This window comes from Maniola hyperantus, chromosome 4 (genome assembly GCF_902806685.2).
Source record: "Maniola hyperantus chromosome 4, iAphHyp1.2, whole genome shotgun sequence".
NCBI classification, from domain to species: domain Eukaryota; kingdom Metazoa; phylum Arthropoda; class Insecta; order Lepidoptera; family Nymphalidae; genus Maniola; species Maniola hyperantus.
This window is the reverse complement of record NC_048539.1, coordinates 7,641,822-7,658,772: the sequence shown is the minus strand read 5'-3', so window position 1 is coordinate 7,658,772 and position 16,951 is coordinate 7,641,822. Positions and strand designations below refer to the sequence as shown.

Genomic DNA, 16,951 nt, shown 5'->3' with positions numbered 1-16,951 from the left:
AAGTAGCCATGCCACTATCCATGCAAATATCACGTCAATCTGTTGCTCCGTAGTGCGTTGCAGCATGATTGAAGGAAAAATCAACAAACAAACACACTGTCGCATTTATAATAATATGGGTAGCGATGCTCAAAAATACGTGTCAGTATTCTAGGATTAAAAAGGTTACCTTCTATTGTATGTTCTACAGGATTTCCAATATTTACAGGTAAATTATAACTAGACGCCATCAAGGCTAGAAGGCCATCTACTAGATCTGATACATAACAAAAGGACCGCGTCTGTTTTCCATTACCATAAACCTGCAAAATATAATTTTGATAAATCATCGTAAGACTAAACATTCGTCATAGGGCTGATTTCTAAATAGAATCGATATATTTTTTATTTAAATAAACTTTTTTAAGTACTTTTAAATCGTCAAATATGCCACTGGTTGGGAATTCCTTTCCTACCAAGAGGAACCAGCAAGAAACTCGGAGGTTGGTCATTGTACAAGATTATGTGTGTTGTTATAGCAGCAAAATCTCTACCTATTATGGTTCATGAGATACAACCCGCTGACAGACAGATGAACGGACAGACAGAGAAGGCTTAGTTGAGTTCCATTGGCACCCTTTGGGTAAGGGACCTTAAAAAGATAGTTTAGATCTATCAATTTAATTTAGAAATTTGTGTAGGAACAGCAAAATTAGCGACACTAACTAGTAGTAAAAATAAATTTACACGTACGGTAATAGTTAGATTTTGTATAGCTTGCATGATAAAGTTGGACACGACCCGTCCGTCCGAGGCATGCATCCTTGGTCCGTAAGTATTAAATATCCTAGCCACCCTCACATTAACCTTTTCTTGTTTGGCATAAGAATATGCTAATGTCTCTGCCACTCTTTTACCTTCATCATAACAAGCCCTTGGTCCTGGAATAGAAAAATAACACAAGCCATATTAGCCCTTCCCGTCCAACTAAGTTTAAAAAAAAAGAATATTAGCCATGTTAAATGGACTAATACTCCCCTTTCCTCTCCAACTAAGTGTCAAGCTTGTACTAGGAGTAGGTACAACAATAGTACAACAACCAGTACAACTACTGGACAAGTAGTTTGAGCTGTGCGTTGATAGATCAGTCAGCCAAGTCACCTTTTCCTTTTATATATTTAGATTTTGTCAACTTTACCTATAGGATTGACATGTCCCCAATAAGATTCAGGCTGCGGATGCACCATAGGGTCACCATAAACCTCTGAAGTGCTTGCTATCAAGATCTTAGCTCCGACTCTCCTTGCCAGCCCTAAAATTAGAAAACAATATAGATGACTTGTCTCAATGTCTCTTCATACTTATTTTATTTGACAGATTAATAGGTGCAAAGGGTCAATATCAGCTTGGTGTTTGCATATAAACTTATAAAGTATAGAAGAAAAATGCAGCAAAATATAATTAGGCAATTTATCCATACAATTAAAGAAAAGTCATAATGAGTTATTCGGATCAAGAATCGATTTACTAACATCCCATCCCATTTGCGAAAAAATATCGATTATCTCTATTGTATTCATAATGGTGTCAAATCTACAGTGGATTCCGCTGACTAAACTGAATAATTAAAGACGAATATAATGTCAAATCAGAAATGAGGAGATCCGTAGGAGAACTAGAGTAACCGACATAGCTCAAAGGGTTGCGAAGCTGAAGTGGCAATGGGCAGGGCACATAGTTCGTTAAACCGATAGGTCCCAAGGTGCTGGAATGGCGACCTAGCACCGGAAGACGCAGTGTTGAAAAACCCCCCACTAGGTGGATGGACAACATCAGACGAGTCAGGGAGTCGTTGGATTCAGGCGGCGGAAGACCGTGGCTTGTGGAAGACCCTACAAGAGACCTATGTCTAGCAGTGGATGTCTATCGGTTGATGATGATGATAATACCTAGTTGCTTATATTTTTATATTATTTAGGACTGATCACCCGCCTGGCGACGAGGGGCGGTCCGAGTCTCTGTTGGACTTGGATGGACTTATAGGCCATCATTTAACATTTATTTGTCTTTGGTAAGTTTTGTTAGTGGAACACAGAACCCTAAAATTAGAACATGAGTGGGATATTTACCAAGCATATTGATGGTCCCCAATGTGTTTGTTTTGATAGTTTTAACAGGATTCTGCATATAGTGCGGCGGACTCGCTGGGCTAGCTAAGTGGTATATTTCATCTGCCTGAAATTAATGTAGGCATACAGTTACATCAAATATGATGGTTATAATTTGTGTCGTACAGCAACATAGCAGTAGGAGGTGGCAAACCGCTGCCGAAGCCACCAAGCCAGACCTAAACCGGAAACGGAGAGGGAACGCCCCCCCCCGTGCTAACCCGGGCGGGGCGTCTCCCCCACCTCATACCGTCTCCACCTGTCGCGGACTATACCTTGCATTTCAGAGACGGACTTATGCTACTTTTTGGAAAATCAAAATGTTCAAAGTCAAATCATTTATTCAAAATAGGGAACATTTACACTTTTTTATAGTCAGTTGTTGGATTAGTAAAATGATAACAATTATAGTGGTGATAATTAATTACGTAAACTTAAAACTAACACAGTGCGCAGGTCTGAGAAAAGCCCACAAGAAATATTATGTTCCCACAGGAAATATGTGCCGTAGCCCGCAAAGCAATTTAGCGTTCCAGTACGATGTCGCTTCGTTATCGATTAGGGTAACTGAACTCGGTTGTCAATTACCTCCTGTTTGACGTAACTCCTTGTTAGTAATTAATGTAAATGAAAACAATAAAATTAATTGAACTACGAACATAAAGTTTAATTTCACCAAAGATAAGGCTGTGTGGCAAACAAACTTATCAAATTCACTATTTGGATAATATTTGAAGGCATTTCACCACCACGGAAGGATATGATGATTATGATTGAGATTGAACACTAAACCTTAGGTAATGGTTAACCGGATATGTCAGGAACAGGATTACAACCTTTAGATTGACCAAGCCTTCGTGGACGCACTAACAATATTCTCGCACACTACGAGAGACAACACAAACTACCTTCAATGATCACTATAGCAACCCTCACTAATTATGAGTCATGACACCAACGTCTACTATGACTAAACAACGCTAACTAACTAACCCTAGCTAAGTCCCTACCTAAACTGGCTCCTCCATCCCCATACCGGTCCCAGACCAACCAGCTAACCTACCACACCACAACCTAGTACTATAACCTCCACCAACTGAAACCACATTAGGTTACAACAACAAGTCTACTGTTAGACACCCTGTGTCTAGTGAGAAGCGCCTCTGGCAAGAGCCAAACGAATAATGCCTCGTGACGCGTGAATAATGACGCGCAGTGCGCGTCCGATTTTATAGTCTTAACGACGGTGGTAACGATGACGTGATCGATCGATGAGCAAAGTGTTACAACTAAAAGACGGCACTGCCGTCATACTTATTGTTCAAGTTTTTATTTTTATTGTTTGAAAATATATATTATTTTATTATAATATTACATATCACAAGCATCTATCCATACTAATATTATAAAATACAAGTAAAGCCCATTTATATAATAGCCCCACTTGGTATAGTAATCTTACTTTGAAAGTTGAAAATACTAAATTCACAACATATTAATCTTTTTGTGATGTTACCCCAAATTCACGGTTTTCGGATTTTTTCCTTTACTTATGCTTATAAGACCTACTGCCAAATTTCATGCTTCTAGGTCAACGGGCAGTATACTATAGGTTTTCTTGACAGACACGACAGACAGACAGAAAGACAGACATTGGGATATAAGGGATGGAAAGGAAGGGAAGGAATATCCTTTTGAGGTACGGAACCCTAAAAAGTATTTCTAATATCATGGGGTAATAAGTTACGTACTACACATTGTACCCGACCTTTAAATCACTTGAATAGTATATTTTTAGAATAATAAAAAGTATTTTTACCTCAACATATAAAGGGTTTACAATATCATGGTGTATCATTTCAAAGTTTCTGTGTCCAAACCAGTGCTCAACATTTCTTTTCCTTCCTGTGAAGAAGTTGTCAACCACAATCACCTCATGGCCTTGTGTCATCAGAATGTCTACAAGGTGGGAACCAACAAATCCAGCACCCCCTGTTACCTGAAAAAAGATTATTAAAGTTACTTCTTATTAAAAGGGATATCATAAATCGTGCGTAAAACAAATAAGTTGGTGACTACTAATGGGATAGATTAATATTAAAGCGAGCAGTGTTTTATTTTAATTTTATTATCAGTGTTCAAATAAGTTTGCAAAAATTAACATAATATCTGGTGACAATCTATGGAGTTCAATAAATACGTAAATTGAGCTAATAAAAGGGGGAAATAATTGATCTAATCTTGTGATGAAAATTTCAAGTGACTAAATTAAAAACTGTGTGTGAAAAAATACTAAGTAGGCGAAAACGATAAGAAGAAATAACTGCATAAATAGTCTGAGTTAATACATGAAGTCTTCTGAAAAAATACTTTTTAGAATTCTTTTTTGTGCTGTGGTAATAATATTGTAAGGTGTTGTAATATTATTTGAGATTTTTTTTTCTATTTTGGATATTATTCTTTTGAAAATAGCAAAAAAATTAGTTAAAATGGGTTCACAAAAAAAATTATAACTAAATCACAATATAGATGGCATAGTCCTTCATTAACTAGCAGTGTTCTACATAAAAGTGTTAGGTATACCTTGTATGATGATACGGAACCCTTCGTATGCGAGTCTGACTCGCACTTGACTGGTTTTACCAGTTTTATTAGTAATTGCATCTTACTTTTGGTATAATATTTGGTCCCACCTATATTTGCCAAAATCTGACATGTCAGTCAAACTGGCTTTTAGTGAATTAAAGGGTGCATACAGGTTCTAATTATTTATTTAGCTTTTACATAACAGAGAGAACTACTCAATGTGATAAATCTCAAATCTCATATCAATCTAACAATTAGAGCAATTGGTTGATTGCAAAAAAGCTGCATTAATCGTAGCAACAATATCATTTGCTATGAATGACTGAATTTATATTTTGCCATAATAGGTACATTTCAACCGTTGTTGTGATTGTCAAACTGTAGTGGTAGTCGGTTTCAGTTTTTATACTTATTATATACACATAAACCAGAATATTGAACATTTAGGTAGGTACCTAATTGTACATTCTAACAGTAGATCTTACCAATATCCTTTTTCTTTCCTTATATCCCAGATATTTAACATCAGGATATTTCTGAGGGATTCTTCCTTCTAGTATAGCTATTTTCTTCTCTAACTGTGCTAGTCGAATCTTGGCATCCTGAAGCTCTCGTTTAGCTTCATTGTCGTTTCTATTTGTCTCCATGTCTGAGTCTCTCTGTTGAACATTATGATCATCCATCTTTGGCATTTTATTGAAATCTCTGTACCCTACAAACTGTAAATCATTGTCTATTCTTTGGTGTGATCCCCCAATATCAGATTTATTTAATTTGTCTTGCCTAAGGATAAGAAATATAAAGATAACTGCAAAATAACAACAATAATAGTTAAGTGTACGGTAAATCTTACTTACAAAAGCCACTAAGCGCGCTGTTTTAACTAAACTTATGTGGAATTCAACATTGCGTTTTATAGCACGAATGCATAAAAACAAGTTTAATTAAGTACTTACTTAAAGATAAAACACAAACGATGGTAACAGTCTTTCGGAATTTTAATGATTGCCTTATCATCTCTGAAAAGGTTGATTTATGTATTATGTTGGCTCACATTTCCGTTCCCAATATCGGTAATATTTCGATAACAAAACTAAATTAATACATTTAACTCGAGGTAATTGATTTTTCTAAAACCACTTCTAAATCACCGACTTAGTCCGAATTCCCAACATCAGCCCAAAAATTCCAAAAAATTCGTATCGTTATTTTGTGGTCATTTTTCTGAGTACAATAAGAATGATTTTGAGTTTTGACAGTTGACATTAATCGGTGGTGTTTCCAGTCTATAATACTCTGTAGGGCGATATAGACTCTCATCCAAGAGCGTATCGAGCAAACTAACCGTAGACTGATTAAAAAAGCTAGACTAAAGTACCTACTGTGTAACCGCGTGCGAGATAGCCATAGCACGATGTAACGATGAATAACACGACAATTACCATTGTTTAGTAGTCAATTTGTATAAACCGCTCAACAATATATTTTTCATCCCATCTATTCGAAAAGGACGACTTGGTTCGCCTTTAAGTGCACCCAAAGGTGATGTTTGCGGCGCACTTATAATTAAGTGCGAATAAAAGATAATTGCGTCGCACTTATTTATAAGTGCGACGCAATTATCTTTGCCGCGCCCTTTTTGAATTTGGAACATCGTAGTGTTCAGCGCCAAAGAAATCTAACGCAAATATTGTTTGAATCACGGAACAGAAAATTCTGTTCCGTGGTTTGAATAAAGACTGGCTGGTACGACGGACCATAGACGCGCCGCCAGCTGAATAATAATAATAATAATAAAAAACAAATTAAAAACGCGCGAACTACACCCCGCGTTTTTGTCAATTTTCACGGATTGTTAGAAATTCTATGGTTATGTTTTGAAAAATGAGTTCTTCAAGTGACAGTGAAAGTATACAACCATTATACAATTAACTCACTGACGCAAGAAATGTAATAGATAATCTATTACCTGCAAGACGAATCACGGGAGAAATATATGAAAGCCTATGGTAATTTTATTGAATGGAGAAATGCAAGAGGCGCCAAGAATTTTTCAGAATTGCGAAAATGTCTCAAATGTAAGTATAAGTTTTTAGTTTAGAATTTTAATTTAGTTGTCTATGTTTTATTTAATAATAAATTATTACAATAAAATATGAGGCGCCTTTTATTTCCTCATAGAGGGTAATAAAAAGTAGAGTGTATCACTCGGGCGCAATATATTTTTGGCTCGGGCGACGTACTTTGAATCCCTCACTACGTTCAGGATTGTACTAAAGAATCCCTCGCTACGCTCGGGATTCTACTTTACAATCCCTCACTACGCTCTGGATTCAAAAAAGCACCCTCGCCGTAAAAATATTATTTTGCTCCCTTATGATACAATCTACTATTGTACTAGCTGATGCCCGCGACTTCGTACGCGTTGATTAAGGTTTTTGAAAATCCCGCGGGAACTCTTTGATTTTCCGGGATAAAAAGTAGCCTATTTTTTGTGTTGTTTCGGATTGACTATGCTGCGTAGGCCCTATTGGCCGCTACAGCGTCACCGGGGGGGCGTAGCCTATGTCACTGTCGGTCTTTATATATACCCATGCAAAAAATCACGTCAATCCGTTGCACCGTTGCGCCGTGATTGAAGGACAAACCAACAAACAAACACACTCTCGCATTTATAATAAGGGTACTGATTAAACGTTTTTTAAGTGAAAACTAGTAAATAACTAATGAGAAATACAATGATGTCACGAATTCTCAAAGTTTGTTTTGCAACTAAAGTTGTATTCCTCGAAAAAAATTGATTACACGATAAGGGACAAAAAATAGGTTTATCACATTAGGCAGTAACTTTATCTGTGCTCTCTTTTTAGTGTGAATGAGAAAGCAAACGTTCCTTTGTCTAAATTTTTGCTCCGTCTACGAAACTAACAAAACAGATGTTACCATTTGTTCTGGTAAGAAAATATAAGATAATAATATGATAAGTCCGTACTACAGTGCGACAAGGCTCTCTTGGCACTTGAATGATATTGACAGGGGGGCGCTGTTGGTAAACAAAGGCTTAGAACGTAGACTGAGTAAAAAGCTAGATTAAATACTGTGTAACCGCGTCTGAGATAGCGATAGCACCACATAAAGATGAATAACACGACAATAGGCTACTTGACTCATATCTAATTTCGTCCAATAAATGATTATTTATTATAGTATTTTGCTTAAGACAACGAAATATATCAATAAAATTGTTATTGATATATTTCGTTGTCTTAAGCAAAATTAAATTAAGTTAAGGTATTAAAAACGCAGGACGGATATATAAATACAATTTAAAAAATACAGTTTTTATTTTTATTTGAAACGCAGAAAACGCTGTCAGCCATGATGTGACGTCATTAAATATGTAAACAAAGAAATGTCATCCCTATTGGCTAACGTAGTATCGATATATATAAAATTTCAAGTCCTGACTAACTTATATATCAAACATCTAAACAGCTGGTCCTAGATACATGAAATTTGGTGGGTGTGTTCTTTGTAGGTAAAGAGAAGGTATCCACTAGGAAAGGATTTTTTGAAAAGCCACCCCTGAGTGGGTTAAATGGGGGTTTGAAATTTATGAAGTCCACGCGGGCGAAGTCACGAGCATAAGCTAGTTTTTATATATTTATAAAACTCATAGTAAACGTAAAAAATTATCGTTTTCTCTTTATAAATTGAATAAGTTATTAAGTAAGACTTACAACAAAGTGATCTTTGCAAAAATAAATTTGGGTTGCAGTCGTTAGTGATATAGGATCCGTTTAAGCAAGTCAACTTTCCTGTGGTCTTTATCGATGCGTTTTTACATTTTCGGATGATACAATAACGATAATTACTATATTTTTCATGTAAACTAGTATAGAAGTCATGTTTATTAAACTTTGGGAGGTTATGCTGTTGTTTACAAATGCATGACGTCAGAGCACAGACAATCTATCGGCCAAACATGGCCGACAGTGTTTTTTCACCTGTCTAAGAAAAATATATTTTTAAATTAAAGTTTTACGGTTTTTAGGGCGCAAAAAAATATAGTGTTAATTTTTTTGATCTAATAGGACAAATATTAACCATTTAAGACCTACTTAAAAAAAGTGTCAACTAGCCTATTATAACTTATCAACACAGGAGCTAGGTAATAATAAAAATTCATTGATAATATGGATATCTTTGATTTCACCACTTGCGACTATATCTGTGCCACTTGCCTATTATATTTGACAGATGTCGATTTCAGAGAGTTTCCTTATGGTTTCCTTACTCTAGCTCACTCTGGTATATGTGGATACCAAAGAAGTTGGAAGTACTACTAGGTAGGTGGATACAAATAAAATAGGAATTAGTTATGTAGTAGGGACTATACTACTACGTAGTACACCAGGCTATAGTGATGCTGAAAGACGAGACGATGTAGCGAGTTTTCCGAAGTAGATACCTACCTATCCCATATTTTAAAACTTGATCTTCAATCATTATCAGTCAACATCAGCATGATGATTTTATATAGCAAATAATTATTTGTATATAACATATTAAATTATTAAAACGTGCTGAAATAAAACGACAAAATATAAACCTTATGTGTCTTTTTATTTAATTATTGAGTTTTATATATGTACAACCTGTCGGAAATATCTGAGCACCTTGCTGGAATGCGCACAGCTCGAATATTTTCGCCTATCCAGTAAGTACCCAAAGAGTATATTATAAACACTACGTTCTACCAGTACGGCCAGTACCAGTGCCAGTACCTTTGCCAACGCAAGCACATTGCATAACATCATTAAGCCAGGTTCTAAGTAATAATATCATAAATTAGGTACTTAGTTACTTGATCTTAAATCTATGATAGGTAGATAATTATGATATTTACCTATGCTAACAGGGACCTCTTACACGTACTAATATTTCAGGCTGGTCCATAAATAAGCCATCTACGCCAGCATCTAAAAATGCTTTTATTTCCCCTTCTAGGTCTCCAAAATCATAAAGGTTATTACCTCTTTGAAATTCTCTTGGTAAAAATACATTTTCAGCACGAAATGTCCAAGGGGTTACTTGCAAGCCTACCGAGTGGGCGTCGGTGACAAAGCTCGTAGGTTGCCCCAAATTGTTAAAAACATCTCGAGGAATGATATAGCCTTTTGCAGGTCCTACGGCAGACGCATACTTAGCTACATCGGCAAGCCCATTAGGACTTGCCATTTGACCAAAGGTGACATTGTTTCCTAGTACAGACTGATCGTATGGTATTTTAGTTTCAGAGTCAAATAATTGAACTAGTCTAATGTCGGTAATATTTTTCAGATATTTCAGATTGCTAACTTCAAAAGATTGAATGTAAGCAGGAGCGTCTTTTCCGACATATCCATTCATATGAAAAATGTCCACCACTTTCTGCTCCATTGGTAAACCCAGGCGTTGAAAATGGGTACTATACTTTATTTCTGGATAGATACCGATAGTCCGATTTTCACTCGTTTCTAGAGCTTTGACTAAATCAATTATTTCTTGAAAAGTTGCCACGTCTAACGATCTATCCATTCGAGTATTAGCTTTCCGTATGGTAGACATAGGTTCTCTACTTTTTAGAGTTTTTATTTCTGCAAGTGTAAAGTCTTCTGAAAACCATCCATTGACAAGGTTTCCGCTGACTCTTTGTGTTCGTCGCCGTGAAGCAAATTCACGCCGTTGAGCGACATCTGTCGAGACTCCTAATTCGTTTTCATGGCGTGCGATTATATGTCCATCGCGTGTTATAATTAGGTCTGGCTCTACATAGTCTGCTGCCATATGTATCGCTAAGGCATATGAACCGAGGGTATGTTCTGAAACATAGCCGCTGGCTCCTCGGTGAGCAACCACGGTAGGCTTACAGTCATCAGCACCACGTCGATTTTGTTTCCAGGATTGTTTGGCAGATGCTGTTGCCATATTTAGAAGGGAACACGCACATATTAATACACGAAATACACGTCTATCCATCTTCATTTTTAGTTCTAAATATGTAATCCACCAAAATATTCATTATTATCAATTAATCCATGCTTAATCATAACTTTCAAATCCTAATTACGAATTATTTTGCTATGATTCATTACGATATTAATACTTATCTCACTATGTTCGAACTCTGATAAATTGGTTTTTATCATAAAAATAAATATTATTCTTGACCTATCATGTTCCCGACCGTTTGGTCACAAGAAGCGATTGCCATCTGTTTTCAGCAACCAGATAAAAGCGAACTATTTTGAAGTAAGTACCTAGTAGGTACCTAGTCTACCTATATCAAAATTTTAAAAAAATATTAAAGTTTATCCTATATTTTGTTGGTTAGTGTATACTGTAAAGTACCTATTTTAAAGATAATAAATTAAGTAGGTCACTCTTCGCCCGCTGCATATTTACAACGTAGGTATCTTCTTCTTCTTCTTCTCTACATAGTATAAAATAAAGTCGCTTCCCGCTGTCTGCATGTATGAAAGCGTAGATCTTTTAAACTAAGCAACGGATTTTAATGTGGTTTTCACCAATAGATAGAGTGATTCAAGAGGAAGGTTTATAGGTATAGTTTAAGTTTCAAAAAATTAGAGATCCCTAGAAAAATTTAAATCTCACTGACACCACATTAGTATCTACAGACAGTGCACCCATTCGAAGCCGGGGCGGGTCGCTAGTAAGGTATAATATTATAATCTTTGTTAAATTAAATACGGAATACCTACGTATCTATATAAATACACATCTTTACATAAATTATTTGTGTATGCCTAACTGTAAACCTACTTAGATATAAATTGTTTATTTTGCCTAATCTACACAATTAATATTTTCAACACTTTTACCGTTAGAGCATCTTTTTCATTTCTCAGGTAATCTTCCAGTTTCTGATTCACTATGACATTATTCATAAACATGATCTATGCATACGTAAGGGTATATCAGGTTGATCAGAGAACAGACCATCAATACCGGCCTCAACATACTTTTGCAGTTCACCAGTCAAATTTCCTCTGGCTTGTTTCGAAGGGTTATCGCTTTGGTATTCTTTGGGAAGAAACGTATTTTCGGCGCGGAAGGTGTATGGGTGCACTTTAAGCCCTACAGCATGAGCGTCAGCGACAAAATTTGTTGGCTCTCCTAAACTGTTATCTGCATTCCGAGGAATAATATAGCTTTTGTCAGGTCCCACCGCTGAAGCGTACTTTGCAACTTCTGCTAACCCTTCCGGCGTGGACATACTACCATAAGTAATGCCAGTTCCTAACAAAACTTGATCTGCTGGCTGTAAGGATTTACTGTCGTAGAGCTGCAACAGTCTAAGATTCGTAATTACCTTTAATTCTTTCAAGTTATTTATTTCAAAGGATTGAATATAAACAGGAGCATGAGAATCTAGATAGCCATTTTGGTGAAAAGTGTTAACAACCAGCTCCTCCATCGGAAGTCCCAAATTTTTAAAATGACTGCTATGTTTAATCTCCGGATAAATACCGATAGTACGACGTTGACTAATTTGTAAGCTTTTTACTAGATCGATTATTTCCTGAAACGTAATGATTTGGAAAGCTTCGTCCATTCTAGCGTTGCCTGGTCTTATATCCGGGATTCTTTCGATCGCTCTCAAGGTCTTGATTTCAGCTAATGTAAAATCTTCAGTGAACCAACCGCTTACTTCGTTACTATCAATTGTTTGTGTTCGGTATCGATCAGCAAACTCGGTGCGGTTGGCGACATCTGTTGTCAAGCCTAACTCATTATCGTGTCTTGATATCAGCTGTCCATCCTTAGTCATCACTAGGTCAGGTTCAACGTAATCCGCACCCATAGTGATTGCAAGCGCATAGGAGCCAAGTGTGTGTTCGGGCACATAGCCGCTAGCGCCTCGGTGCGCTATTACAACAGGTGTACAAGAATCAGGCCCACGGTCGTTTAAGTGAGACTTCCCAGTCGTTAATGCTGCAGGAGTTGCAATCACTACTGTCACTATTCCGATTGCCAGAAGAACCATAACACCAGCAAACCTTAGCATTCTTGTGTTAATCTGCAAGTTAGAAACATGAATTATTAACTTTTGCTAACATGCTATTTTAAAAGAAGGTACAATTATTGTATTTAATGTATTCTTACTGAAATGTTCATGTTTAAAAATGTTTCACGATCTAGTCACTACGTAACTTGAAATTATTTTATGTAAAGTAGGTCTAGCTAGGTAGTTAGGTAAGTATTATTTTATCCTCAAACTAAGTAATTTAAAAATAGGAAACCTTGTAGTGATAAGTATTACGGTCACATTTCTTGACAATCTTATGAAGTTTAATACAACTGCTGTAGATACGTAGGTATGCCTACTAAGTACTAGATAAAGAATATTACCATCATAATTTATTATCAGAGCTATACCTGCTTAATGGAGGTACCTACATCTTATTATGACATTTTCCCCTTCTCGCATAGGTAGGTAGGTATATACTCGTATACCTGCCTACATAGTACATGCTACCTAAACACATACTTAAAATTTTAATTTCTCCAAATAAAAATAAAAATGAACTTACCGATTTGAATATTGAACACAACCGGCACAGATTACCACTTTAGAGAAACAAAGATTCACGAACTACTGACATTTAAAAACCTTGTACCTACCTACTTACGTAAAATTTACAGACACGCAGTAAATTGTTAAAAAAAGTTGAGAGCGTTTATAGAACATTATAAGCTATAGGTACTTGGTTTCAATAAAGATTAAAGACACCTGCTAGATAAACAATACTTGCTACTAGTAGGAAATGAGTCGGTATTAAGCATGTATTAAGACTATTAATATCACATACACGAGGACAATATTAATACAAATAGGTTGGTACAATGCCAACAATTATTTTTTACAATATTTTCCCCGTTCATAACTCTGAAGTTTGATTACTTATTTTATGATTATCTGCTTATATCTATAACTAAGAACTGTTAGGGTATTTTTAAAAATTGATTTGAATCGTTAGATACAGTACAGGGTGTAACCAGAACGCCAGCAAAATTTAGCATTATTCTTATACTACCTCTAAACACAATCCAATACCAATGATCATTTGCCTCATTTTGTAGTTTTAGTGATTTAGTATTTTTCAAACTCGCAATGTAGCGTGCAAAACTCAGGTCAACGCCTCGCCTACGAAGTGGCAATGACTCCGCACTCGAAGTCATTATTAGAGGTCAACGAACGTTCCGTAAGTAGGTCACTACCTACTTACAGAATGTTCGTTGACCTCTAGCGTCAGTCAGATGTTTTATTTGCAATATATCGTGAAATTTTACAAAATACTTATAGGAATTTATTTTAAATATTTTTTCGCATTTTTTTGTGGTACCATATTATCAGTATAATCATCAATACTTTCACCCGTCTTCGTTTTTGCGTTTTGGTTAAATCCTGTATGATGTAAGATTTATTGAAGGTAGTTAGTAGGTAGGTATTTAGTTTACTTAATAAAATCGATATTTGACTCATTTAATGTCATAATATGATCTGTTGGGAGGAGGTTATATTGAAAGATTGTTTAGATCATTTCAGTTTAAGATAATCAATCCTATTACATCGCAATCCCAATACGCACGCAATCGCAATATAAACGATTGTGTATTATCTTTACTTATACTGAAATAAATGGTCACAGATTTTATTTAAATACGTGTTTTTTTATTGACTGTACCATAAAATTGTTAGATAACTTTGAATAATGTGATTATGTGATACTAGATGGTAGGTATTATTCGTATCAACTAGTAGTGTTAGATAAGGAGTGCACTCACCAAACTCTTATCAGGGGGCACGGCAGTGCCTCCGCCAAGACGAGCCAAACTAAAGGACGGGGCACTACGTACCTTTTCTCGAAACGTTTCGTCGTATTTTCGAGCAGTCATAGCTTCGGTTTGGATGACGCTAGAAAGCTGAAATTTTCAGGATAAGGTGTCCTCAGCAAACTTATTAAAAATATTAAGTATCATTCTATTTTCTAAACATATAATAAAGAAAAACATGTGGTTTTTGTATGATATTCCGAATAACTAAAATGTTGGTTAAAACATATCCTCTTATGATTTTTATACTAAGTACATATAATAATCCGAGGTATGTAGTCATACGTAACTTTTCAGTATCTGGATTTCATAGTAATTGTATGTATACCTAAGCAAGTATTAGGTAAGTATACCTACTGAATTTTACTTAGTAAAGCTTAGTAGTTGAGGGTTTCGTAATACAATCGTATTTTATCGACATTTTGCACGATAAATCAAATCAAAAACTACTTACTGGATCTCGTTCAAACCAATTTTCGGTGGAAGTTTGCTTGGTAATGTACATCATATATTGTTTTTAGTTTCATCCCCTTATTTTAGAAGTTACAGGGGGGGGCACACATTTTACCGCTTTAGAAGTTTCGGAAAAAAGTGACTGTGACATACGGACGGACAGACGGACAGACAGACATACAGTAATGACGAATCTATAAGGGTTCCGTTTTTTGCCATTTGGCTACGGAACTCTAAAAACTGTCAGTTTTTAAAAATGTTAAATCATTCATTAATTATTAAGATTTCATAGACAGACTAGCTAAATACCCATTATGCTTACTATTGAAAACGCGTGCTTACTTTCCTAGATGCAATAAGGCCCCTGTGTGTTGCTGTTGACACAGAGATTTGATACGCTAGGGTTGACTCTAGTCTCATGGGAGTTGTTAATATTTTTTTAAGTACTTTTAATTTAGATTTAAGTTTATTTAATAGAATCCCTAATTTAAATTTCTCAATAAACCATAGATAGGTATCTATAATTTATTTTAAGTTTACTTTAGGGTTCCGTACCCGAAGGGTGCCAACTGCCAACGGGACACTAAGCCTTCGCTGTCCGTCCGTATGTCTGTCAGCGGGCTGTATCTCGTAAACCGTAGAGTTGAAATTTTCACAGCTGATGTACTCATTTCTGTTGCTGCTATAACAACAAATAATAGGTAAAAACTTCAAAATAAACTTCAATTATAAAAATTAAAAAGTGTTATTTCTTGGACGATGGTACGGAACCCTTCGTGTGCGAGCCCGACTTGCACTTGAATTTTTTACATTAGTAAGTAACATAAAAAAGTAAATAATTTTATTGATTTGGTTACCTACTCGTCCATCAAATGTAGGTACCTACCTACTCAGGCCTTGCTTAATTTGGAAGTAAGTACTTAAAAGTTCTCTAAGCGTGTCTGCAGGGTAAATAAAGCGTTGAAGTAACGTTCAACGTAACTTCTGCAAAAAATTGGAGCCGAACATAACCTGATATTTTGAGAACGCCATCCTTTATCGACGTGGTACCTACGAAGTAGATTAGTGCGTGTTAGTGTTAATGCCATTGATTATTTCCTTGTCTCAACATACACGTACTATTTATTTTATGAGTAAGTACAAATAAACCTTCCCCATGGAATGTTCTGAATGCTAATAATGAAACCTGCATTGAATTGCACTGGGAAATAGGAACCAATTTTTTTAGCAAAATCGAACCTGAATAGGGAAACAAAAATTAAAAAAAAACTTTTGTGCTCTATGTCGATCAAAATATTATTCCAATTACAATTTTCGAAATATATTCATTGTACAGAAATCGTACAGTTCCAGTTTATTATTAAGCAGTAGGTAGGTACATAATATATTATTATGATATACCTACCTACTTATGTATGTAAGTAGATAAAATGTTACTTACATTTTATTAAATACTACTTAGATGATGCCCGCGACTTCGTCCGCGTGGTTTTTTTAAAAAATCCATGGGAACTCTTTGATCTTCTGGGATAAAAAGTATGTTGTCCCTATGTCCGTCCCCGGGATATAAACTAACTCTGTACCAAATTTCATCCAAATCGGTTTAACTGTTGGGCCGTGAAAAGCTAGCAGACAGACAGACACACATTCGCATTTATAATAATTATATTAGTGGTGAATAGGCATCTTCTAGGTAAATCATCATCAAACAAACGCATCCATCCGGTGTGATTGTGGTCAAGCGTTTGCCTATGAGTTTAAATAAAATGGATCTTATTCTATTTGAAAATATTATGATGATATTAAAATTATTATCTCTACTATCTAATTCATATTTATTACGTACCTACCTACTTACCTCCCAA

General features: G+C 35.7%; 3 protein-coding genes across 5 annotated transcripts in view; all 3 read right to left on the bottom strand.

The window, feature by feature from the left end:
• LOC117997367 (probable multidrug resistance-associated protein lethal(2)03659) overlaps nt 1–5,973 on the bottom strand; it is a 65,350-nt gene extending 59,377 nt beyond the window's left edge. The window contains exons 1-7 of the mRNA XM_069498271.1: nt 5,690–5,973; nt 5,219–5,541; nt 3,967–4,146; nt 2,109–2,214; nt 1,178–1,291; nt 733–920; nt 170–302 (exon numbers count right to left, since the gene is read on the bottom strand). Coding sequence (XP_069354372.1) covers nt 170–302; nt 733–920; nt 1,178–1,291; nt 2,109–2,214; nt 3,967–4,146; nt 5,219–5,541; nt 5,690–5,750 — 1,105 coding nt within the window. The 5' untranslated portion in view covers nt 5,751–5,973. The remainder of the gene's footprint in view (nt 1–169; nt 303–732; nt 921–1,177; nt 1,292–2,108; nt 2,215–3,966; nt 4,147–5,218; nt 5,542–5,689) is intronic.
• A 3,367-nt stretch (nt 5,974–9,340) lies between these two features.
• LOC117997102 (uncharacterized) lies at nt 9,341–10,775 on the bottom strand. The gene has a single exon (XM_034985269.2). It carries the CDS (start codon nt 10,758–10,760, stop codon nt 9,648–9,650), a length of 1,113 nt encoding a protein of 370 aa, XP_034841160.1. The 5' UTR covers nt 10,761–10,775; the 3' UTR covers nt 9,341–9,647.
• A 900-nt stretch (nt 10,776–11,675) lies between these two features.
• On the bottom strand, nt 11,676–13,483 carry LOC117997101 (uncharacterized). Of its 3 annotated transcripts, none has more exons than XM_069498252.1 (2): nt 13,331–13,483; nt 11,676–12,816 (listed from the first exon to the last, which is right to left on the bottom strand). In XM_069498252.1, exon 2 carries the CDS (start codon nt 12,802–12,804, stop codon nt 11,680–11,682), a length of 1,125 nt encoding a protein of 374 aa, XP_069354353.1. In that variant the 5' UTR covers nt 12,805–12,816; nt 13,331–13,483; the 3' UTR covers nt 11,676–11,679. The 3 variants fall into 3 exon arrangements, with proteins under 3 accessions (XP_069354353.1, XP_069354354.1, XP_034841159.1); XM_069498253.1 differs by lacking the exon at nt 13,331–13,483 and adding an exon at nt 13,040–13,059; XM_034985268.2 differs by lacking the exon at nt 13,331–13,483 and adding an exon at nt 12,903–13,020.
• Nucleotides 13,484–16,951: the final 3,468 nt, after the last annotated feature.